Source organism: Lutzomyia longipalpis, chromosome 2 (assembly GCF_024334085.1).
Source record: "Lutzomyia longipalpis isolate SR_M1_2022 chromosome 2, ASM2433408v1".
Classification (NCBI taxonomy): Eukaryota; Metazoa; Arthropoda; class Insecta; order Diptera; family Psychodidae; genus Lutzomyia; species Lutzomyia longipalpis.
The window spans coordinates 22,019,926-22,043,912 of NC_074708.1; the positions used below are offsets into that span (position 1 = coordinate 22,019,926).

Consider the following 23,987-nt stretch of genomic DNA (forward strand, 5'->3'; position numbering starts at 1 on the left):
CTTAGCAATTATGATGTTAGAATTAGATGTTTTGATATAAAGTTAAACTATACACAGACAGGTACTGTGCGAAACTAAAATTAATTAATTTTAGATTCTTTAGGTTACAAAGACCAATTTTAATTATTTTTATTTTGTCTTAAGCGGATTTTTGTTCTTAATTCCTATTAAGAACAAAAGTTAAAAGTTTAAGTTTTAAGTTTAAGTTTAAAAAAAATGGGATCTTTTTTTTTAATGCTTCAGACATTAAAAGGGACAAGAAGTAGAATAGTGACGTCATTTTTTTTGAAAATTTTGCCGATTTATTTTGACCCAAGTTTAAAACAGAAAATCTCTTTGGAGATTTTATTTTTTAATTTTGATTTTCTATAAGATTTCATGTGCCTCATTTTTTTCAAACAATTTCTCTCTTTGTTGTGATTCTGTCTTTGATCATTCATATTATGATTTATCAATTTTTTAGATATCTCAAAAAAAGTATTAAACAAATTATCCGAAGCGAGTCATAAAATACTCCTCGTGACTGTTCGTATATAACGAAAAAGACATGTTTTACACTAGAAATGGGAAATTATTTGGTTGAAGGTTCTTTTGGGAAAATTCGCTAAAGATAGATTTTCACACACTGACTCATATTGTTTATTTTCTTACACTGACCGAGAAAATTACGGAGAAGGCGGAAAAGTAGGAAAATTTTGGGTATCTCCATTACTTTTCCAATATGATTAATTTCTTTTTGTAAATTCACGTGATGTGTGGTCTAAAAACAAAATAAATTCAATATAATTCAATCGAATTCCAAAGTTTTGGCTTGTATCATATTGTAATACACATAAGTACATAGTATACAAGTATATAATGTAAGGTAGGTATAAAAAATTTATGGGCATTTTAATGAAGCAAAAAGATCATGTTTTTCCTTGAAGTTTTTGCGGTGAAGATCAATTAATGTAGAAAAAATTGCTCAATTTGTATCGAAAAGCGTACCAGCGTGAAAAGTGAATTTACAAAACATATTCTATTTCCTGCAGATTTCCTCATATTCCGCATATTTAAAGGTTTTGAAATTTTCCAAAAAAAAATAACTTTTCAAAAGTAGTTAAAGGTAGAATTATAATAAATTCGTTTTGCCGCTTTGCCACGAAATACCACGAAAATGACGAGTATGTGGTATCGATAGCAATTTTTTTTCTTCATGCAAAACATGTGGTTAAAAATGAGAGCAGAAAATGTTATGAAGCCGATGGAGCCAGTTCCCTGTGGTATCAGTTTTACTGATAAAAGTGGTAAAATGATACCAGAGTGAAATCATATTAAAGTGTGTGAGTGTGTGTGATATCAAGAAAGAAAAAACAAGAGAGAAACGCAAACCAATGAAAATCCTAAGAGTTTGACGCATTTTTCTTACTCATTTCTTGACGTCTTTTTAGTTCTGATACGGCAACTCAACACACGTCGCCAAAGTTGTGTTCGTGAACGAAATTTACCTTTTAGTCAAACATTTTGCGTGCCATCGTGTGTTAGTATATCGACAAAAATAAGATGTTTGAGTTGTCTTTCAGCCAAAATCTTTAGCACACAAAAGCAGTTCAACGCGAGATACAAAAAAAGCGTCTGCCTGCCAGATAAAACAGAGTGAAAAAGATCATTTTATATAATGCTCTCATGGGTGTTAAAGTAGTGGAGTACTGTGTGTATAAAATGCAATAGTGTCATATATTTTTAGGTTTTAATCGGAGCCTCACATTTTTAATGCTACACACATTAATGTGATTCAGTCGCTTTCCGAACCCTGAGTGAACCAGTTGTAAAGTTGCAAACCAGTCTGGTTGATTTTTCTTATCTTCTTTTCGTTTTTGATCTGGAAAATTTCCCCAACATGATCACCGATTCATAATTTTTTCTCAAAGAAAAATTTTATATTTTCCAGTGATACACTTTTCCTCAGTCACCTTAAGCGTAGTTTAACGTGAAATATTGTTAAATCATAGAAAGTATAAAAAATACATTTGTTACTAAGAATAGCTTTTTTTTCTCTCAAAGTGGTTTTTTTGAATTGCCAAAAGCACAGTGTGAAGCTTTTAAAATTCAATCAGAGTGATTTGAAACTTTCAAGAGTGTTTTGTTGAAAGAAAAGAAGAGCAATAAAAATCAACAGATATTTTTTTAAAGAAACTTTAGTGGTTTAATATTTTTAATTCTTTCGGTGATAATTTAATAAGAAAATTAGAATCATGGCTAATTCAAAGGACAAGAGTGGTATGAGTCAAGTGACTTATGAGTTTCCCTACATGAAACCACAAGACAAATTCTCTCTGGGTAAATTTCTTTACAACAGTGAAAATGGGACCATTATGTCACGAACACCAAAGGATTGGGGTAAGTGTTTAAATCCTTTTTTAATTCATATAAAATTTACTTTTATTAAATTTTATTGAAATTGTATTAGTCATAAAAGAGCGAAATGGGTGAATTTGAACATGTGCCAATAGGAATATTTTTAAAAATATCCACTGAAATTTTCCGATAACACTCACACACAATAAAATTTTACAAGAAAAGAAATTAAGAAATATCTTTATTATCGGAAGAAAAAAATCTATTGCTACATATCGTTGCTTGCATCACCACTTATCGTATAAACTTCAAAACTTCATATAAAAAAAACGTTTTATACCACAATTGCTGATAAAAGCCGCGATTATGTTTTGCGTGTTTTAGAATTTAATCCAGCTAAGATCGCGATAACATTGCACCACTTTTATCTTCTCTTAAAGCACTATGGAAGTGAACAATTATGAAGAATTTACATTTTTAATGTAAATTCTCAATGCAAAATTAATATGAAGAAGTCAAAATATTTGTAACAATTTCTATTGTGGAGATTGTCTGTAAATCTTACTTGGCATAAAGACTTGGAAGACGACCGAGTCAATTTTATTTTACACAGACAGTTGAGAAAAGAAAAATTCCATGAAACCCATGAGTATCTTTCAATATTTACCTAAAGTCTTATGGAATGATATGAAGAAACTTTTCGAAAGACCTTCCAATTGAATTTTCTTAGTTTCCCCCATAAAATAGATACCATCGTGTGTGGAAAAGATTAATAAAATAAAGGTTCACCACGTGGTTGTACCCGTAATTGCTCAATGGAATATATTTTTCGTATTTTTTTCATGAATCTTCACACCAAAATCGAACTTGAAGTATATAAACATTATTTAAATACGTTTATTTATTCGTGTGACGTATTGTTCTTGAATATTCATGCTTTTTCTTCGTGTTAAATGTATACCTACCTATAAAGTGTGTTCGTGATGACTGTTTTGGGATTTTACCTGCCTAAACCGCTTTATGCAGTTTACGCTGGCTCTTTCACGATCACTTTTTTGTACCACACGAAGGAAAATAAAAAATACGCGTCTGAAACACCGCGCTCATTTGGCGCTTATTTGATATTCAATGAATGGATTAATACTTATAGTCGGAGTTCTTAGCACAACTTTGTCATTTTTTAAGCTAGAGCCATAAAAATTTGCACAAAAATACTCCTTAGGCAATTCTGAGAACATTGGCCGATGGCCGTTTTTTTTCTTAAATCTTTTCGTCATCAAAATTAAAACATTTGATTATTTTTCAAAGAATACATTAATCGAAATTTAAACACTTTTTGCTAAAAAGAAAAGAGCAAGTTGTGCTAAGAACCACGAATATGTGTTTGTTTCTATATAGCTTTAGAAACGGGAAGATACATTTAAAAGAAGAAAAATGTTATATACAGAATGAATGGAAATTTACTGGTACAATAATTTTATTCTTAAGAAACAGGAGATATTATAATTTCTTGATAAAAAAAAGAAATTCCATTTCTAAATTGTAATACCTAAAAATTGTTGTTTAAATCTAACTTTAACATTGAAAATAAAATGCAGTATTTACTTTGTCTATTATATCATTCCCAGGGACAAAATACCGTGTATAATTACTCAATAACACCTATATGTATTTGTAAGAAAAAACTTCAATTTTAATAGAATTCTCTTGAAATTTTTTTGGTTTTAAATGTAATACGACATAGAATAAACAATTCACGTAGTTTAGCGAGATCTGGTCCAGAGATTCCAAATAAAACTAGATAGTAAAGTTGTCAGACAACGTCAAAGGCATAAAGGTGGTAATAATTGCGTGCTGAGAAGTTAATTTGCAATGTAAAGAAAAACCACCAGACGATCTCATGATACAATATATACTGTTTTTAAGCAAATTCTTTAGACATAGCTGTGATTTTTTCGAAGTTTATCTTACAAAATGCCATAATAGATAATTAAAACAAATATTTATTTAAAATAATTTATTTATTTCCCTTCTAGGAAAACTTCTTATCTTCTATGCCATCTTCTACACAGTATTAGCTGCTTTGTTTGCCATTTGCCTACAAGGTCTTTTCTATACAATTACTAAGGAATACCCAAAGTGGCAAATGGAAAGATCACTCATCGGTACCAATCCCGGTGTTGGTTTTCGTCCCATTTCCGAAGATACAGCTCAAGGATCTCTAATTTGGTTTAAAGCATCTGACCCAGATAGCATTCGTCCATGGACTAAACTGCTTGATGATTACTTAGCTCGTATGTAGTTTTTTCTATTTTTTTTTTTTGTAATTTTAATAGTGTCAAAAATGGACAATACTTAAAATTATTCTTTCTTTTACAGCCTACCAGAATAAATCTTTGCTCCCCGGCGGAGGAAAGAACCAAGAAATGTGCGATTTTGACTCTCCACCAAAGCCAGGACGCGTATGTGCTGTGGAAGTATCAAAATGGGAACACTGCAACGCCGAAAATGATTATGGATATTCAAAATCATCCCCGTGCATTTTTGTGAAACTCAATCGAATTTTTAATTGGGTTCCTGATTTTTATGATGACGTTAACGATTTACCAGATGATATGCCTGAAGAATTGAAGAGTCACATTGCACAGCTGGATGCGAGCAAGCGGAAGCAAGTATGGATCTCTTGCCGCGGAGAACATCCGTCCGACCGCGAGGCAATTGGGCCAATTAAGTACATCCCCTCACATGGTATGGCTTCATATTACTATCCTTTCACCAACATTCCTGGATACTTGAGTCCAATAATTGCAGTACATCTGGAAAGACCTGCACGTGAGTATTTAAAATAAAACTAAACTAAACTTTTGAACTACAATTAATACATTTTCATTGCAGTCAATCGCTTGATCAATATTGAATGTCGCGCATGGGCCAAGAATATTCAGTATCAAGGTGGACGAGATCGTTCTGGATCTGTGCATCTAGAGTTAATGATAGATTAATATACCAGAGAGAGGGGATTCAATGTTCATTTTAGGATCAAACAAAAAAAAACCTTGACATTTAATACCTTCTAAATTGCTCTCACATCATCCTAAATGGAAGGAATTTTTTTTGTGAAACTAAAAAATAAAAATTGGATAGAAATTAAATTGAGACAATGTAGAATGGGAGGTTATTAAATGATAGATAAATCACTGTTAAATAAAACAAAAAGAAAATTAATTTAAAATGAATTATCATAATATTTCTCGTCTTCTTCCATCGAATCACTGACTTTTTAAAAATTTAGTGATTTTATTCTTCCTTATTAATGTTTGATCCTATTTTTTTAATATTGTACAGAGATGAGAAAAATGTCTAATGGAAAACTTGTAAAGAACAGCTTTTGTGTAGATATACTATATGGCTGTAAAAAATTTTTATGTTGTAATAAGTTATGCAATATTATTTATGAGAATATGAAATGTATCACACTAGATGAAAAATCGAACATTTTGCTTTATATAATTCAAGTGAAATTGAATAAAAAATTAATTCTATTCTATTGGTATAAATTTTAAAGTGCTTAAATAAATAAATACTTAGAATAAAAAAGACACATATGCCTTTTTCTCACATTGATTTTTATATGTTTTTTTTTAAATTAATCTAACTATTATAATCTAGCCACTGAAAGACCAATTGATTGAATTTTTCGTTCTAATCATTGAGTAATATTTATTGCAAAATATGTATAATACATACATAAGGATGGTATCTACTTAATTACATAACTATTTTTTTTTATTGAGTCAATTGAGAGCTTTAATTAAGTAGAAACTTCACTGAGATATTTCGTAACTTACAGAAGTGTAGTATAGGTAAGTGCTGGATTAAGATGTATCAATCACGTGTAAGTAGTTTAGTATTTTTTAGTGAAGAGGGCAGAATTGAATTGATGAGTAAGAATAAAGTAAGAAGAGATTATTTTATTCAAACAATTTCATAACTCATTTCACATAGCAATGTTTAAAAAATTAATTTCATACTATTTATTTCATTTCACTATTTATTTCATTTCACTATTTATTTCATTACTATTTCTTCAATCGGCATAAAGCTGTGGTAGAGTTCCTTTAAAAAAGTATAAACTCAGTGCTTCATGCTTTAATGATTTCTTTATCACGAAGGACACAAAAGACGCCCCTTTAAATTTCCTAGATGTCCTGTGTAAAAAAAAATTTAATGATGTTCAATTAATTCAACTGATTTTCAGAAAAAGCTCTCCTCAAAGACATCTCATCAGGAAGTTTGCATTTTTCCTGTGAACTTTCATTCCCATTTATTCTACTCACCCCACACCCAAATATAGCGCTCTAACTTAATACATTTTAATTCCCAGAGATTCATAATTCTTCTCTTTGTGTGCTCACAAAGTAACACGTGGGGGGTGTTGGGGGAATGAAAGGAAATTCGCCAAAGTGTGGATTAGAGCTGAGGAGCGAGGATAGGGGGAAAGAGAAAACGTTTTGGTGTGTATAAATCTAATTACATGAAAGAGGAAAAGCTGTGAATAATTTGTTCGAATTCACATTGATCAGGATGTAGGTGGAAGAACGAGGAGGAATTCCAAACCGATGAACTCGCACGATGTCCGGACCCGGGGAGAGGAGCGAGGTAATTATCCTTTTGATGCATGAACAACCATGCAACGACCGATCTGGTGATTCAATTTACCCAATTTCACGTTATTGAATTAATCTTACGAAAATCGCTTTTGTGGTTTCCCTTTTCCCGCCCCCACACAACCACATGGAGTTCACTGGAGAACTTGTGTCAATGCGCTACCCGAAAAAAGGATAAAGGTGATTGAAGGAAAAGGAGCAAGAGGAATTGTTAGTTTGGGGTTGAATTCTCGTTTTTTTCCCGCCACGGAGGAAACTTTCTCAACTTTGCGAATTGAAAATGAGAGAGTGGAAATATTTAAGTATATAGACAGCTTTAACTTTTAGTTCGCTCACGGGTTTTCCCCATGGAACAACTTTCCCACAAAAACTATTTGGGTTAATTTCACACCGTGTTAAAAATTCATTTGGCCGATGAGCTTTTCCCTTGAAAAGCGCATTGATTGCTCAAAGAAGTAAAATTCGAGAGCTTTGTTCACCCTTGATTAGCACTCGAAATTTTAATTGCCACTAATTTTGTGATTCAACATAGATTAATAGATATATGTATGTATATGTGTACATGTAGTAGGTATCACGAGAGGAGCTTCTTTTGTAACTCCTGCGGCAGAACAATTAATTTAATTTAGCTATCAAAGGCAAAAGTGACGATAATTAAATTTTGTTTGCCTATTCTATTTGGATGTTTACGCCTATATCACCCATATACATATACAATAATTATAATAGGATTTGAGTTTTCAACCGAATAATAGCCACCACCATCCCCCCACAATTGCTGGAAAATCCCATTCTCCTATAGTCTATGGAAAACGCCACACACACTCACTTCAACCCGATTATTATAAAACATAATACCAGGAAGTTCTCTCTCTCTCTTATCTGCAAACGATGACGATGGCAATGAGAAACTTTTGCAAAATTGTTATAATCCTTGATTTCACTGACTTTCATACCTCCCCAACCCCACCATGAGCACACACCCGCTAATTTGCCATGATTCCAAAATGAGGATGAAGACGAGAAAAAAAGGAGCCACGCGAAAGAAAAAGCTCACCCCCAGTAAATCCTTTTTATAGTTGGAAAATGCCGCGTCTTTTCCACTACCCTCCGAACGACCACAAATGGTACTATCGCTCAGTTTTAATGCCAAATGGTGCTATGCAGGAAAAGAATGTCAAGAAAAAATGATCATGACATTTTTTCCTGACATTTTTTGTCATTCTATCTCACTCCCACTAATGTATTTTCCTATCTTTCGTCTTTTTCTCACGCATGTTTCCGACATCTTTTTTCGTGGCATGCTTTTTTTCTTGCGCACAACATGTTTTTATTTCCTTGAATTTTCTCAACATTTGGGGGTATTTTCCCCAAAGAAAAGTGGAAAATGCTTAGCTAAAGAGCCCACAGTGCCAGGAAAACAGTGGAAAATGGAAATTTACGGTCATTTAGCGGCCAAATATGTGAAAATGCGCGAAGTGAAAAATCAAAACATTCTTTCCCTGACCAATTTTTACGGGACTCTTTTCTAGATTTTGACCACACAAATCACTTCTTGCGGGCTTTTTGTATCTTCCTACAGGTCATCTGCATAGGGAAGGTCGGCCTGGGGTCAGGGAAATGCTTCCTGGGTGGTGGAATCCCACCTGAACGCGAAAAACTGGTCCGGGAGTGAATGTTTTGCTGTCGAACTTCACTGTTTTCACTTATTTGGCCGATAAATACCCACGATTTTCCACTTTTCACACTTTCACAGGCACTAAGAACACTTCCACAAGCCGCTTTTCACTTTTCCCGAGATAAAATATCACAATTCACAGAGAAAATTGACGAAAAATAAGAAACGTGTTGACTACGCAAGAGCTTGAAAAAGAATGTCGCAGGAACATGTTTTTTTCTGTCATTCTTTTTCCAGCTCTTGTGAAGTCAACGTATTTGTAAGTTTTCTGCAATTTTCTCTGTAAATTGTGATATTTTAGCTCGGGAAAAGTGAAAAGCGGCTTGTGGAAGTGTTCTAAGTGCCTGTGAAAATGTGAAAAGTGGAAAATCGTGGGTATTTATCGGCCAAATAAGTGAAAACTGTGCAGTTTCTACAGCAAAACATTCACTCCCGGACCAGTTTTTCCGTGTTCAGGTGGGATTCCACCACCCAGGAAGCATTTTCCTGCCCCCCACACAGACCTTCCTTGTTGCAGATGACCTGTGGGAAAGTCCAAAAAACCTGCAGGAAGTGATTTGTGTCGTGAAAATACAGAAAAATTGGTCAGGGAAAGAATGTTTTGATTTTTCACTTCGCGCATTTTCACATATTTGGCCGCTAAATGACCATAAATTTCCACTTTTCACGGCTTTCTTGGCACTGAGAACACTTCAGGAAAGCCCATTTTCACTTTTTCATGGAAAAATATCCCCAAATACTGAGAAAATAATACGAAATGAAAAACATGTTGAGTGCACAGAAAAGAATGATGAAAATGTCGGAAGCATGCGTTAGAGAAAGACGAAAGATACAGAAATACATTAGTGGGATTGAGAGGGAATGACAAAAAAATGTCAGGAAAAAATGTCATGATCATTTTCTCTTGACATTCTTTTCCTGCATAGCACCAAAAATGCCGAGAATATCCTACAAAAAATTGTCAAAATGTTTCAAAAAAAAAGTCACATTATATAAACACTTAATTATTTCATTTGTTGAAGCACGATTAAAAATTCAAATGTAATTATTAAGGGAAATGATATGGAATACATTATATTGCCCATCCCTGCATGGAATCATCCCAACATTGCCATGAGGTGCCATTGTGATTCTTATCTGCAATTCCCCCCTCGGAAAATGAGTCAACTTTTTGAGATACTTCATCAACACAAATACCTCTGTTTCGAACATGTTTAGATGGCATATTAAATTGCTTTACAAACTTGCTTATGGGTCAAAACTTTATGGTGAGACGTGTATAAGCAATATCTGGATTTTCATTAACTCTCACCCCCAAATTTTATATACATAAAGCGAAGCTCATCAAAATCATTAATACAATTTTATAACTTTATATTCATATCCTACGTGGTGTGGTGTTGTGTATATGTATGAGCAAATTTTATTATGAACTTTATTATATATATATTTCGTTACCTATATGATTTTTTTTGGTTTTATTCGAATTTTTTTTTAAACATTTTTGTTTTGAGGAAATGAGTAAGGAAGTATTTCTTCTAATCGTCAAAATACCAGAAAAGGAACAAAGTTAAAGCCTCACTAAATTCTACAAGCTTATCTTACCCTAAAATAATACCTATACCCAAAAATACATCACATATTTTAAGCACCTTTCCTCTTTATTTTTTTTATTTAATGTTTTATTTACATGATAATTATGAAATAAATTTTAGATGATGTACCCCCAACATATTGCTATTCATAATTTGAAATCAACATTCATTACTGTCGGCTATTGAATAGAAAATATTTATTAGAAAATAATTATGGTGTCATATTATTGCATAAACTGAAATATGTATAATACTGATTAAACTCTATATAGTGTACGAAATGCGTTATAATTAGAAAATACTTGCCAATAGTCAATACAATATTTGCATGAGCTGCCGTTTCAACTAAAAATCAATGAGCAAAAATCTATTAAAGCATAATTAATTAGTGACAGATATAGATTATATGAGCACGGAGGATAAAATATGTGCATAAAAGCATAAAAATTCACTATTCATGAAGTATGTCGAGGTAGACCCACCACCGCCCTTCCTCCCTCAAAATTGTATGTTGTCTCGAAAATGTTCAATTAAATTCAATAAAATGCTATTTGAAAATCACATAATAAATCACTCCCATGACTTCAATGCGGACTATGACACTTTTCTACCCCAAGTCTCTTCCACCATACAATAATGGCCAATTTTTTAACACAAAAATATGAATTATATAATATTACATTATATCAATATTAATACAGTGTGACAGTCAAATATAATAATAATTTTAATACACATTAAATATCAGACTAATTGGATTATGATAATATTAAGTTTGAATTTTTCAGCATAATAGAATATATTAAAACGCAATTGAATTTACATATTTACATAAAGCATGCCAATATTTTGACACATGAGCAGAAGAGAAAATTAAAAATTAATATAGTGTAGATAATGAGAATTTAAATATTAGCCATTGAACTTGCACCGTAGTGTAGATATTCCAATTTTTTTACATGGTTAAATTGGGGAAAATTGCATTCAAATTGATTTCTTAATTATACCGATTTATGATTTTTTTATATGGAGATCTAAAAAACACCCAAATGTCATTGAAAGGCTATTATTAGATAAATTTTTCTATATAAAAGAAAAAAGAAAAAAAATCCTCATTGAAACTTTTCAAAAGAAAAGCTCTAAAATGTTTATAATAACAAGAACCCGGTAGTCTTTCTAAGCTTTCTAACATGTTTAACCTCTAGGCCGCCAAGCGGGGTCGTTGAACGACCCCAGCCCTATATTTCTTGCTATAACTTAATGAATATAAAAAAATCTTTTGGAAATAAGTTCCTTGGTTATCTGAGGAGGTTGTGTAAAAATTTCAGCTCAATCCGACCACCACAAGAAAAGTTATTAAGGAATATGTAAAAGAAGGGAATTCAAAAATTGGTGTAACGGCCGTGTTGCGGGAAATTTCTTAGAATGAAGTTAGTCACGTCATGAACCGTGTGCTAGTGAGGATGTTTTTATTTCTCACCCTACCTTCTCAGTGTCAAAATTATCGCGAATAAGTAGCATAAATTGCATAAAACATAGTAAGAAGCACATAAATGTTGAAAAGAATAAAGAATTTTCTAGAAATATTGCCATTTATTACGATGCGGGAAGTGAGGGGAATGTGGGGAAATAGTAAAAAAACTAATGGTTGCGATCAACTTCGTGGCAAATTTCTCACGAAGAAATTGTGAAAAATGAGTGAAAAAAAGTTTTTCCCTAATATTTTCTTCTAAGTCATTTGTGGTGGAAAACTTGTTGTTCAGGAGGCAAGAGGACTATACAAGGAGTCTAAAGGTAGTGACCCGACAGTTCCCGGTTGTATAGTTTATGAGAAAATTGACTTCCTTCTTGGGGTCGTTCAACGACCCCACCTTGGAGCTCTAAGGAAGTTCCAAGGTCTTGGCGGCCTGCAGGTTAATTTTAACGGCCTCAAATTTTTTATAAGATCTCATTTAGTTTATCTGAAAGAAAAATACTTGGTGTTGGCCACGAAGTGGAACACAAACTAATTGGCAACTTTTCAGGATTTTCTAAACCTTTTTTAACCCTTGGAATGCGGAGCGGGGTCGTTGAACGACCCCAGCGCTATATTTCGTGCTATAACTCAATAAATATAAAAGATAGCGTTCCCATCTTTTGGAAACAAGTTCCTTGGTTATCTGAGGAGGTTGTGTAAAAATTTCAGCTCAATCCTATCACCACAAGAAAAGTTATTAAGAAAAATGTTGAAGAAGAGAATTCAAAAATTGGTGTAACGGTCATTCTGCGGAAAATTTCTTAGAGCATAAACAACATAAAACATAATTAGAAGCATGTAAATGTGCAAAACAATAAAGAATATTCGAGAAATATTGCCATTTATCACGGTGCGGGCAGTGAGGGGAATGTGGGGAAGTAGTGAAAAAAAATAGCAGTTGCAGTCAACTTCGTGGCAAATTTCTCAAGAAGAAATTGTGAAAAATGAGTGAAAAATGTTTTTCCCTAATATCTTCTTCTACGTGTTTTGTGGTGGAAAATTTGTGATGCAAGGGGCAAGAGGACTATATAAGGAATCTATAGGCACTAACCCGACAACTCCAGGTTGTATAGTTTGGGAGAAAATTGGCCTTCTTTTTGGGGTCGTTCAACGACCCCACCTTCGCATTCTACGTAACTACCAAGGCCTCCGCATTCCAAAGGTTAAGCTTAGATACATCGTTAAGATGGGGTAAAAGGATATACATATGTATGCATTTGAGTAGCACGGAAAAGTTTTGCAAACATAACTAAAATCCTCCTTTTTTAGTTAATTAAAGAAATTCTAAAGCCAATAGTATTCGTGTGCAAAATAACATACGGGAAAATATGTGGAGACAAAGAAATTATATATTATAGGCATTATAGGTATGTACATACGTTTTGGCGTACCGTGGCGTATGAAAATGCTGAACAATCAGAATACGAGCATAACTTTTACTCTCACCCTACCAACCCTCAGTAGCATCTTCTCGTTGTATAAATTGGTAAAAATAAAATGAAAGGTCGTTGAAAATTTAACAGTCTTTGAACTTTTTGGAAAATATTTGCAGAGACAAAGATAGAGAATTTGTGTACAAAGTGATTGAAATTATCACAAAATAATACCTACATTATAAATCCCGATAGCTACGCATTCATTCATGTGGATGTACTCCAACACAGAATTTATGGAATTCACTCAAACATTCTTTTTTCGTTCCCTCCCTCAACGTACGCAAATTTTTTCAACCATAACGCATTTTTGGCTGCTATTGAACTCAAAATTTATAAATATATTGTGAGTATGTGATGAAGCTTTTATCATGTACAGAATGTCATTTATATTTATTTTTTCCTAAAAGAGACATGATATGTATGATACATACTGTAACGTATGTACAGAATAAAAGAAAATGTTACTGGCCTTTCATACAAAATTCTCACTCATCGCACTGGTTTTTATGTGTGCAAAGTTAAAAAAAAAACATTAATTAAATGAGAAGAGGAGCCAACATTCGGAATTCTATTGCTGAATAGGAAAAAATCTTCTAATATAGTAGGAGGAATTTGATCAGAGCTTCAGCAATTGAATTTGTTTATTATTTTCGTGCGATTTTCAGTGAACCATCACGAGGTTATCACAACAGAAATATTCACAGAGATTTCACAGTTTTTGCTATTTATTCCAAAGAGACGTAAAAAAATGTTAGGAAAATTATTTAGCGATGACTTCTGCAATTCAAGAGAAAGATGCGCTATATGGCACAGAGAGAAAGGCGAGAACTTTCCACCACGCTATGTATATAGAAAGGATGCATTCTTAAAATTTCTTTCATTATTCCAACAAAAAAAAACTTTTAATTCGAGGTGATAATTTATCTTTCATTTTCAGAGAAAAAAAAATTCAAAAATGAGAGAAACTCTCTCCCTCTCTCTCTCAACTGAAAAAGTTTTTTTTTTGATAAAACAATGATATGTTTTAAACATATTTTTTTTAAAGGAAAAGCACACTAAAATATTTGAATAAAGCTTCAAAATAAAATGAAAAAAAAAACACATAAGTATTGTGATTCACAAATAATGATTTTTTCATCATTTCATAGTAAAATTACCACACAGTTCTTGACTCCGCTTTAATCATTTAATAACTTCAATTATTCTAAATTGTTCTCTTTTGAAGTGTTCTTCATTATATATCGTGTATAATATGTTTAATATTGAAAATAACTTTAAACATACATACGTTACGTAGGTTTTGATGAATTTTTAAAGACTAATTAAATAAAAATGCGAAAAGTACAGCAGGTTGTGCCGCAGTTGAGAGCTTTCCATCGCAGATGAATAAAGAAATAATCTAATTTAATCTAAAGATCAACTCACTAACCAAGCCTTTGGGACTAAGTAGACTAAAATTTTACCTCGTAAATCCTCACATATAACTTTTAAAGCTAAATAGTCTGGTAGGGACACTTGTAATATCTACCTCCTTTAATTTCCTGTCAATTAAATCGGAATTGCATTTGAAAAGTTGAGAAGAGTCAAATGCTATATATGATACTTTGATGATGACGCAAGAAACTACTTTCAGCTTTAATCTGCTACTGAAAGTTAATCGATAGGGACGCGAGACTATAATGAAATGTCAAGAATCTAATTAATTTACACATTAAGATAATTGTACATATCGTTCACAGAAAGCGAATATATAGCAAGCATATGATAATATGTATAACTCAATTTGCTTAATTTATCCCACCTCTCTTGAGATTTGTATGTGTGTGCGCATGGGATAGAATTGCGAGGGAGGGAGTCAAAGTTCGAGTTTGTGCGAAAGAATCATCTGGCGTAAGCGTGTTAGGAGGCACACAACAGGCGTGAAGCATGTACTTTTAGACATATTCCTTACTAAGGTTACCAAGGATCATGTTTCACGAATGAGGAGCCCCACAGACTCGCAATCAGTACATCACCATATACATACGTATAGCTCCTTTCTGGAGAAAATGTGAAAATACTTTAATTTGCAAATCATGACAATAATTATCTGTATTTTCAAAACTGGCAACAACATTCTCCACCCTGGTGTGCATATAAATAATGCGGCTCAGGAAATTTGGCAAAAGCCAGGGGGAATGGCAAGTGCGAGGGAAGTTGGTGAACAGGCTTGGGGATGTAAAATTGTCGAGAATGCTGTGTACGGAATACAATTCACTTTACTACATAAAAGCAAAATCATTATATATATGTTGGATATATGTGAATGTATAGCATGGAAACCCGTTGGCACATTTCCTGCTGTTCAGATCTATCTTCTCTCGCAGCATATAGACAAAATGTTGGTTAAACAGTGTTTTAGGAAGAGCTAAATTGAAATAATGGTTATATATACAAAAACTTCATTGCAACTACTAGATATTGTTATGTATGCGCCGCATTTTGATATGTCAGCATTAATGTAATTTTGTCAATGTTTAATTAAATGTACAGACACCCACTCGCAATCACCCTCAATTGACAGCTTCATAAATGGGTTCTTATATTGTATTCATTTACTGGGGAAATATTGTGATGCGTTTTAACTTTCCTACATCAAAATGTTCAAAATATCACCTTAATTATTTTAATACATTACCTAAGCGATGTTTTTAGTCACAGTGATTTTTTTCTTTAAGGATACATAGTTCAATTATTAAAACTAGAGGAATTTTCTGACTGAACGTTTCTTAAGTCAATTTTAAGAAGTAATATCACTTGCACTTTATTGTTGCACCTTGAGAAATGTAGGGAAAATGTATCAAATTGTATAAAATAATATAATATTAAAGTGGAGATGCCAGGTTAATTTCTAAAGTTTCCTTATAATATTACGCAGAATTCAAAAACAATTTTTTCCAATGAAAACGACTCTGTACATTTTTCTTTCTTAAAAGGAAATGACAATATAATTGAATAAATTTTAAGAATGATTCACCCAATAAGCTTCAAGGTATCTTAACCCAAATATTCCCCGAAATTCTTGATTCCCAAGTTGATTCCTTATCATGAATATTGTATTCCGAATTACGGAAAAGTAAATTTTCAAGCATTATTCTTCAAATTAATTTCACAAACTCTTCCCCTTTCTATCTAATCTATTGGATTTTTATAAAAAATAAAGAAACATACTAAATAAATTTTATAAGAAACATTTGAGTTAAGAAATGATGTAATAATGTAATTAATTTACATTCTTGTGAATTCATATTATTAATTAAGAATTCCTAAGAGATTTCAGAGCACCCTTTTAATATTTAAAATGGTTAAGAAATGCAAATTGCTATCAGTTTGAGCAAAAAAAACCTATTAAGAGTGGGAAGCTAAACTTTGAACTTCATTCTTAATTGCTTAGAGATGTGAATTTAAAATATACATGCGCTGCGCATGTATATAACTGCAGATAGTAATGATCCTCCTTAGTGATAAGGAAGAGAGACGCGGGAGCTGTTACAAAAATAGGCATTCCAATGCAAAATCCAGATGAAACTGGGCAAGGAATCTCTGTTCTTAGGATATTTATAAAATTGATCTCTGGATTTTTAAATATTTTGAATGACAATATAGCTGCGATTAGATTGAAGCTCAGGCAGATAGTACTGTGTAGTGACCAAACAATATTTGCTCTTCCTCGACACCCCCACACCCCAATATGATACCATTCTCATCCATCGAATACAGGGGGGTGATTCATTATGGGGGCTCCGAAACTTGTGTATGAATATTTTATGGATTTTGGTACTGTTTGTCTGGTCAACAGAATTTGTATGTATTTCTGCTATTTTCTTTCGTGGCGTGTGATCTGTGATGCAAGCAGCGTTGCTCCCCCCCCCCCCCTATTGGGGATAGAGGTGTGAACTGTTAATATTGTAGGGGCAATCCAAAATAGGGTGGGCGCAATAAGGATTGGTGTATGCAAGCAGTAGAATGGGTAAAGGTGAAATATGCGAGAAAAACACGCCGATTCAATGCAAAAACATCGTGATTTATTCCCACCAGGAATTTATCAGCAATTCGTCGTTTGGTGGAAGAGACAGAAACATTCTCGCATACCAAGTCAAATGTGGGCACACTTATTCATTACACATGGAGCCTCGGCTCCCTACCCCAATGCCTGGAGACATGTCTGTCCCAGTATTAAAAATCCCCTTATCAGCAGAAATGTCTATTTAAGAGTCTCCCTCTGTCTAGCTGGCCCAATATCGCGTGCCACACTCGTCCAGTAGGAACGCAGCGATGGTCAGAAAGCTCCCGGCCCTCAATTGTGGAACAACCAGTGGAGATTACTAGTGCCCCAATCAAAAAAAAAAGAAATAACCCATCCACCAGTTCCCGCTCCCATTTTTCGCGCCAAACCTTTCGCGCCGTCTCTACGTTGGGCAATTTGTGGTGCGGAGTGCTGAATTATTTCGCGATTGTAATTTGCAACGTGAAAACCTCCCGAGCGTGTACAAATAAAAGAGACTCCCATCACCCACTGCTTGTAGATTGCTTAAAAGTGGATTCTCTACCATTTTTCGGATATTAAATCAAATTAGTATATCTCTTAAATGTTTCCAACAGTGTGTTGAGTGAAAGAGTGGTGTGAAATCCTCCAAGCAGTTGTTTACCAATTTCCGCCGGCACATTGTCTGCACATCAACTGAAAAACTTTATATACATTCGAGAAATTTTCCTCGCATTGGAGTGTTCATCATTAGCGGAATTGCAAATTTATCTAAAAATCCCACAAACTGTGTTGAGTGTGTGGTCCAGAATTATATTATTGCCCATCATCCAGAAATACTGCTGATAGCCAAAAGGTAATGTTGAGAACCACGGACTGTATGATTTAATTTCATTCCTATATGGATTTACAAACGTAACCCTTTGCAACTGATTGATTCTGTCTCTATTGAAATTAATTAAAATCAAACCTTTATTATTTCTATTTGAAACACAAACATGAATGAAAAATAGTTTTAAAATAAAAATTTACTGTAAAATTACTACGTAAATTGAATTATTAAGCCAGTGTGCAGTAATTTAAATTTAGCTAAAATGTATTTTTGAGATTTTTTAAATTCTGATTTTTCATAATCTTCACAACTGACAATTCAAATCAGAAAAAAAAATTATATATAATTTCCCATTCGATCCCTTACAACCAAAACTACTATCATCCTTAAAGGGTTAACCAAAAGTGAACAACTTTTGGAACGCGCTCTTTGCATAAAGGTAAATATTTAGCGGAATTTGCCGTTGAATAATATTTAGCACACATTACTCACCGAAATATCAGCTCAATGCATAAAACTGTTTGAAAACAAATATTGAGGAATATTTAACTGTACCGAAAATCAGGCATTTACTAAAATATTCAAACCATGCCACTAATTACATACGGTTGCCCGCGAATTTTCCACTCAAATCAGAAAGTTTTCATGGAAAAATCTTTTATTTTCTGAACCAATGCAAACCTTATGTGAGGATTTAATAACATTTCGGGAAAATACATTTATTATTCAGAAACCATCAGAAGGGGCATAAGGAGGAAAAATTATAAAACTTACCTAAAAGATGATTAACAACCCCCCCTATCTTTTACTGTTGTGCCTTAAAGATTGCTTTATTCTATACAATTGGGGGCATTAAAAATGTTTGTATGAGATTTTGTTTCCCGTAAAATATTGAATGAAAGATTTATAAAAAAAGATCCCATTTTGTTAGACGAAAAATCATTTTTCTCCTTTATGTATTTAGCTTCCATTAAAAGTTTTGAAGATGTATAATTAATTACAGAAAATTTTGAGAAGGTTTATCCTATTCATCAGACAAAATTTGAAAATGATGGAGATGCAAAGCTAAAGTTTTCATGAGAATGCTCTCTTACTTCTCTCAATTATGGCTGAAAATAACCGGTGTAAATGAACTTTTTCTTCTGTTCAAATTTTAAACGGAAAAAGGACCCTACAGAATTTTTCAAAAAATAAAGATTTCTTTTAAGTTTGAGAAGTGTTCTGAACAAAAAATTCAATGGACTTTGTTATACAAATAACATAAAAACTCATCAAGTGAGAGCTTTAAAAAATTGAGCTATTAAGAAGAATTGATTAAGCAAACCCCCCAGAGGCAAATTATTCAGAGATTAGGTACTTTTTTGCAAAAAAAAAAAGAATATATAATGGTATGATTACGTGGCAGGAGAATGTTGAAATCAATCCATTTTGACAGAGATATCTTTATACATTAACAATGTAAGGCGGCATAAAAATATGATTTGCGGCTATATCGGGATTCAACTCAAGCGTTCCATAAGTGAGATTTTTCTTAAACAAAAACAGTATTTCCCATTGTTATCTCATATGTATAACACAGCCATTACATAGAGACAAACTAATGTGAATGCTCTAATAAATTTGTTTTCAAGTAAACAACCACTTTCCCCTCTTTCATTCACTAAAAAACACCATCATGCACGATTTTTTCCCACTATAGCAATTTGCATTCATAACGTCACATAGATTCATCATGAAATTAATACAAAGTTGAAAATAATGTTCTATTTATCACACAAGAAAAAAAGTAAATTGGATGTCGTGAAAGTGTATTAATAAAAATGCACCAATTAAAAAAGTTTGATTAATTTTTTGTTTGTATAAAATGCAATCGATCACGAAGGGTAGGTTGTTGCTGCAATCACTCAATAATGGATCTATCTGGTGCAAAATGTTGATATCGCCACGATGCCATGTCGTGGGAAAAGTGACTTGGGTGTAATCTCCCAGTTGAAATTGCACTTCTCCGCCATCATTTCTGTGTGGAGTCTGGCTTGGAGATGTGTATTATAGCGCAAAAACGGATTAGCCTCAAGTCACTGAAATAGACCGAGATGACTTTATTGCAAATTTAAACTTTGATCGAAGTCTTATCGTCTTTTCAATTACAATTACTTTTATATAAACGCCACGAGAGACTTTATCTCCCACAAGTGCTATATTTAAAATGAGATTCTTCTTATAAAAGCCTCAACTCCTCTTTATGCTTTACTGCCCACCCAGTTGTTTGAAAAGTTTTAGCGCAATTCAGTTAAAGTCTTTTTTTCGTGTGATGATTAAGTCATAAGTCCTAATAAACAAAATTGGACAAATAATTGAGACTACGAAAGTGGTTAATAAACTAGCTGGTTAAAAAGCTCTAGAACTATTCTTTTTTTACATTTTATGGAAAATCTATCATAAATCTACTTCCTAAACTAAAGTTCCTAGACATTTTTAATTAATTTAATTACGTACATTTTATATATAGTTAAAATAATTATTAATTTAAATTAATAAGTAAATTATGTAAAATGAGCTCAAAGTCTAACTCAAATTCAACTTAAATTTATGGTGGTATTGCTGAATTTTCAGCCAAAGGAAAAATCTAAGATTCTCAAAAAATTAATTAAAAGTCTTCCTATTATTTTTTTGATTTTTTCTCATTTTATTTTTTTCTGATTTATGCTTCAGCCTATACATAGCTGGTTTTAATTACAATTTTATGTAGAAAGTTAAGGAAACGTAGCCATTATTTTTCAATAATAATAATGGAGGCGTCTGGTAATTGCAATGCTCAATAAATACAAATTCTTACAACCGACGGAGTCACAAAGCTTTTGATTTTAAGAAATCCAATTAAATTTTTCTCCCCAATACTTTAGTAGAATTAAATCTTTGCCTTTCAAAGCTTTCAAATAATATCGATTGGTACAACCAAGCGTCTCCATTGTTTTTTTTATTATTATTCTGATATTTAATTGGAAGTAAGCTCACGCTATAACCAGGCGTCTCCACTGATGTTTTGTATTCACTATACTTAAACATCTTAAATATTTTGTATAATTTCAACGAAATAATTAAAATAATTCCCCTCTTTTAACTTTTTGTTTAAAGACTCTCTTAGCTTAGAACTAAACAAGAACTTTCTTTTTGACCCTCTCAATAAAATTTGCGATGTCACTCTTATATTTTTTTCAGACGCAGAGAGCTTATGAGAATTATGGTGTTCAAGTGCCAGACAATCATAAAGATGTTTAAGTTCTCCAGCATTGTTTTCTTAATGTTCTTCACAATCATGGTCCCGAAATCTGAGGGCAGAGCACGTAAATCGTGTGGGTCACTATTGGCCGATCGGATAGCCATTGCCTGCAATGGGGAGTACAATGAGCTCTACTGGACCGATAATGGTAATTATGAGCACATAATTTTTCGAGCTCTTGTAACTCAAGGAGGGGTTTCTCAATGAAAATTCTCACATTTCCCACTTTCCATTCACCCTCATTAGAGCCACAGACTAGAGTACGACGGGGCATTGTGGACGAATGCTGCCGGAATAGTTGTACAGATTCGCAACTTAAGAGACTATACTGCATGAATAAGGATGATTCGGTGGCAGTGTCGGATGACTCGAGTGTGTACGTGTCAAACGAAGAGCATCCGCCGGAGGAGCAGAAAAAGGTCTTCCATGATCCCTTCGTGCACCTGAAGGTGTCGTCCACACCGGAAATTGGCACTGTAGCGCCAGAATTCAATCTGAGAGGAATGATACCACCGCAGTACAGAACACAGGACATCCGTTTCCATTAATTTATTTATTTAATTCCCATAGTGTTAGGACGAGGGAGGAGCTAAAATATTTTCAAATTCCTAAACGAAGAGACGTTAAATTTCCGGATGAAATGGAAAATGCCACCACATACAGAGATCTTTGCTATGCTATTTCTTGAGATTTTCCCTCCGCCCCAGAGGGATTATGTAGTTGATTTACTCGCGTTTGCATTGCACTTTAGGATTTATCTGCTTGGTGAATTTATAACGTGTGTTTCGAATGATAACGAAACTCCCCAGAATATCCATGCGGAAAGGAACTACAAACATATTGTAGATTAAAATGCATTGGGTGATATATACATGAGATATGTATGTAATATGTATATGTATATTCCAATTTTATTGTAAATCTTTTCTATTTTACTCACTTTTCACACAAAGAATTAAAAAAAAAAGATTTTAAATTTTAAAATTTTATTAAAATGAACAATTTGCTTTCAATATGAAATAAGTTGAAAAAATAGTACGAATTATCTTCCTTGAATTTCTTATATTGAAAAAGCCAATTAAACTATGGATAATCTGGTTGTTTATGTGCACACTCCAAGCTTATATAATGTTTGTTATTATATTAAGTTCGTGATTTGTGATAATTCTATTAATTTTATTGAAGGACTCTCAAGAAATAGTTTAGTCTCTGCAGGGAATGTGAATTATTTTGCAGGTCAAAATAATTCAACTTGTGATATTATATAATGTACACTTCCTCAAATCATGCGACACTGTAAAAGAGGACTTTTTATATTGTGATATTTACTATCGTATATTATTGAGAAAAAATATTAAAAACAAATTAATTACAAAAAAATTACAAAAAAATAAATAAATTACAAAAAAAACGAATAAAAATCCAGACATTTGGTGATATAAATTGTGATGGTGACGCAGTGAGAGGAGGTGTGGTACCGAAGTTTTCGAGAAAAATCATATTCTCTGTATCATAATAAAAAATTAGCAGGGTGAATAGAATTATTTATTTTTCAAAGATTTTATGCTGAGAAAGTCTTTTTTCACATTTTCTAATCAACATTTTGTATATAAATTTAACCCGTTCTTCTCTATCTACAATTTTACAGATAACTTTAAAACAAAATTCAAACAAATTTTTTTGACTGTTTTCTCATTTCAATGTCAAACACTCGAAAATTCTACACACACCTCGAAAAATTTACCAGCGAATAGCTCACATTTTAGTGCCTAATTAATTAATAAAATTCAACTGATAGTCCCAAAATATGACATGATAAACTTACACTAAAAACCATTTATGTACTGCTACAGAAATATTTTAATCAGGCGACTATTTATATGGCCACCAAGTAAATTGATAAACCCCAGAATTTTTTTTTAGATAGATTATCAAAATTACAATGTTATATAGAATTCAAAAAATTGCTCCAACGATGTCACAACATCCGTGTAATTTTTGGGCTAATAAAAATACTCCATGTGTTATGTCATACTTTTAATCAATAAATTGAGATAATATAATTAATTACAAACATTCTGTGAGTTTTAATCTCAAATAATGTCCACGTGATTGATCCCAGAGAGAATTTTTTTTTCAAATCGTGAATTTCCCGCGGAAAATACTTTTTTCTGCGAAACTTATTTTGTCGTTGTCGCGGAATTAGTTGGTGTTCCAGGTGTTCCACTTCGTGGCCAACACCAAGTATTGTAATCGTCGGAAAAATCGACCCCAGGGGGTATCCGACTCTTGCCACTCACGGTGCACTTCATGCCACTTTTTCATTGCCACTCTTGCCACTCGCGGTGCAGTCTCGCGGTACATTATGGGCATAGTCGGTTACCCCCTGATCGACCCCTTCAGATCGGGCTCAAACTTGGTATGAGCACGTTTTAGACATCCCACATTACGAAAATGGTGGTAGAAAATTTTTGATCCGGCCGGCTTGCCGGGTGGTCCAAACTTTGCCTTTTAACTCGAGAACGGTATAAGATAGAGACTTCGGGTTTGAAGTTTTCTATAGAAATGTGGCTGTAAAATTTCATTTTTTCGCATTTTCAAAATCCAAGATGGCCGCCGTCC

General features: G+C 33.0%; 2 protein-coding genes across 11 annotated transcripts; both read left to right on the forward strand.

Annotated features, from left to right (window-relative positions):
- The first annotated feature begins 1,183 nt into the window (after window positions 1-1,183).
- On the forward strand, window positions 1,184-5,938 carry LOC129789543 (sodium/potassium-transporting ATPase subunit beta-2-like). 9 transcript variants are annotated; one of them, XM_055826399.1, is made up of 6 exons: window positions 1,330-1,635; window positions 1,727-1,807; window positions 2,173-2,379; window positions 4,374-4,631; window positions 4,717-5,169; window positions 5,233-5,938. In XM_055826399.1, the coding sequence occupies exons 3-6, from the start codon at window positions 2,235-2,237 to the stop codon at window positions 5,337-5,339; spliced, it is 963 nt and encodes a 320-aa protein (XP_055682374.1). In that variant the 5' UTR covers window positions 1,330-1,635; window positions 1,727-1,807; window positions 2,173-2,234; the 3' UTR covers window positions 5,340-5,938. The 9 variants fall into 9 exon arrangements, with proteins under 9 accessions (XP_055682368.1, XP_055682370.1, XP_055682373.1 ...); XM_055826394.1 differs by having other exon boundaries at window positions 1,371-1,635; window positions 1,727-1,994; XM_055826397.1 differs by having other exon boundaries at window positions 1,434-1,519.
- Window positions 5,939-6,643: 705 nt separating this feature from the next.
- Window positions 6,644-23,441, forward strand: LOC129789545 (uncharacterized). 2 transcript variants are annotated; one of them, XM_055826405.1, is made up of 4 exons: window positions 6,644-6,851; window positions 6,921-6,996; window positions 21,305-21,513; window positions 21,612-23,441. In XM_055826405.1, the coding sequence occupies exons 3-4, from the start codon at window positions 21,318-21,320 to the stop codon at window positions 21,911-21,913; spliced, it is 498 nt and encodes a 165-aa protein (XP_055682380.1). In that variant the 5' UTR covers window positions 6,644-6,851; window positions 6,921-6,996; window positions 21,305-21,317; the 3' UTR covers window positions 21,914-23,441. The 2 variants fall into 2 exon arrangements, with proteins under 2 accessions (XP_055682380.1, XP_055682382.1); XM_055826407.1 differs by lacking the exons at window positions 6,644-6,851; window positions 6,921-6,996 and adding an exon at window positions 17,500-18,109.
- Window positions 23,442-23,987: the final 546 nt, after the last annotated feature.

Bases quoted from the DNA above. Each gene is read 5' to 3' on its own strand.
- LOC129789543 (XM_055826393.1), top strand. From the start codon at position 2,235: ATGGCTAATTCAAAGGACAAGAGTGGTATGAGTCAAGTGACTTATGAG. The intron at 4,632-4,716 runs GTATGTAGTTTT...TTTCTTTTACAG, and splicing joins GCTTGATGATTACTTAGCTC to CCTACCAGAATAAATCTTTG. The intron at 5,170-5,232 runs GTGAGTATTTAA...TTTTCATTGCAG, and splicing joins ACATCTGGAAAGACCTGCAC to TCAATCGCTTGATCAATATT.
- LOC129789545 (XM_055826405.1), top strand. From the start codon at position 21,318: ATGAGAATTATGGTGTTCAAGTGCCAGACAATCATAAAGATGTTTAAG. The intron at 21,514-21,611 runs GTAATTATGAGC...CACCCTCATTAG, and splicing joins GCTCTACTGGACCGATAATG to AGCCACAGACTAGAGTACGA.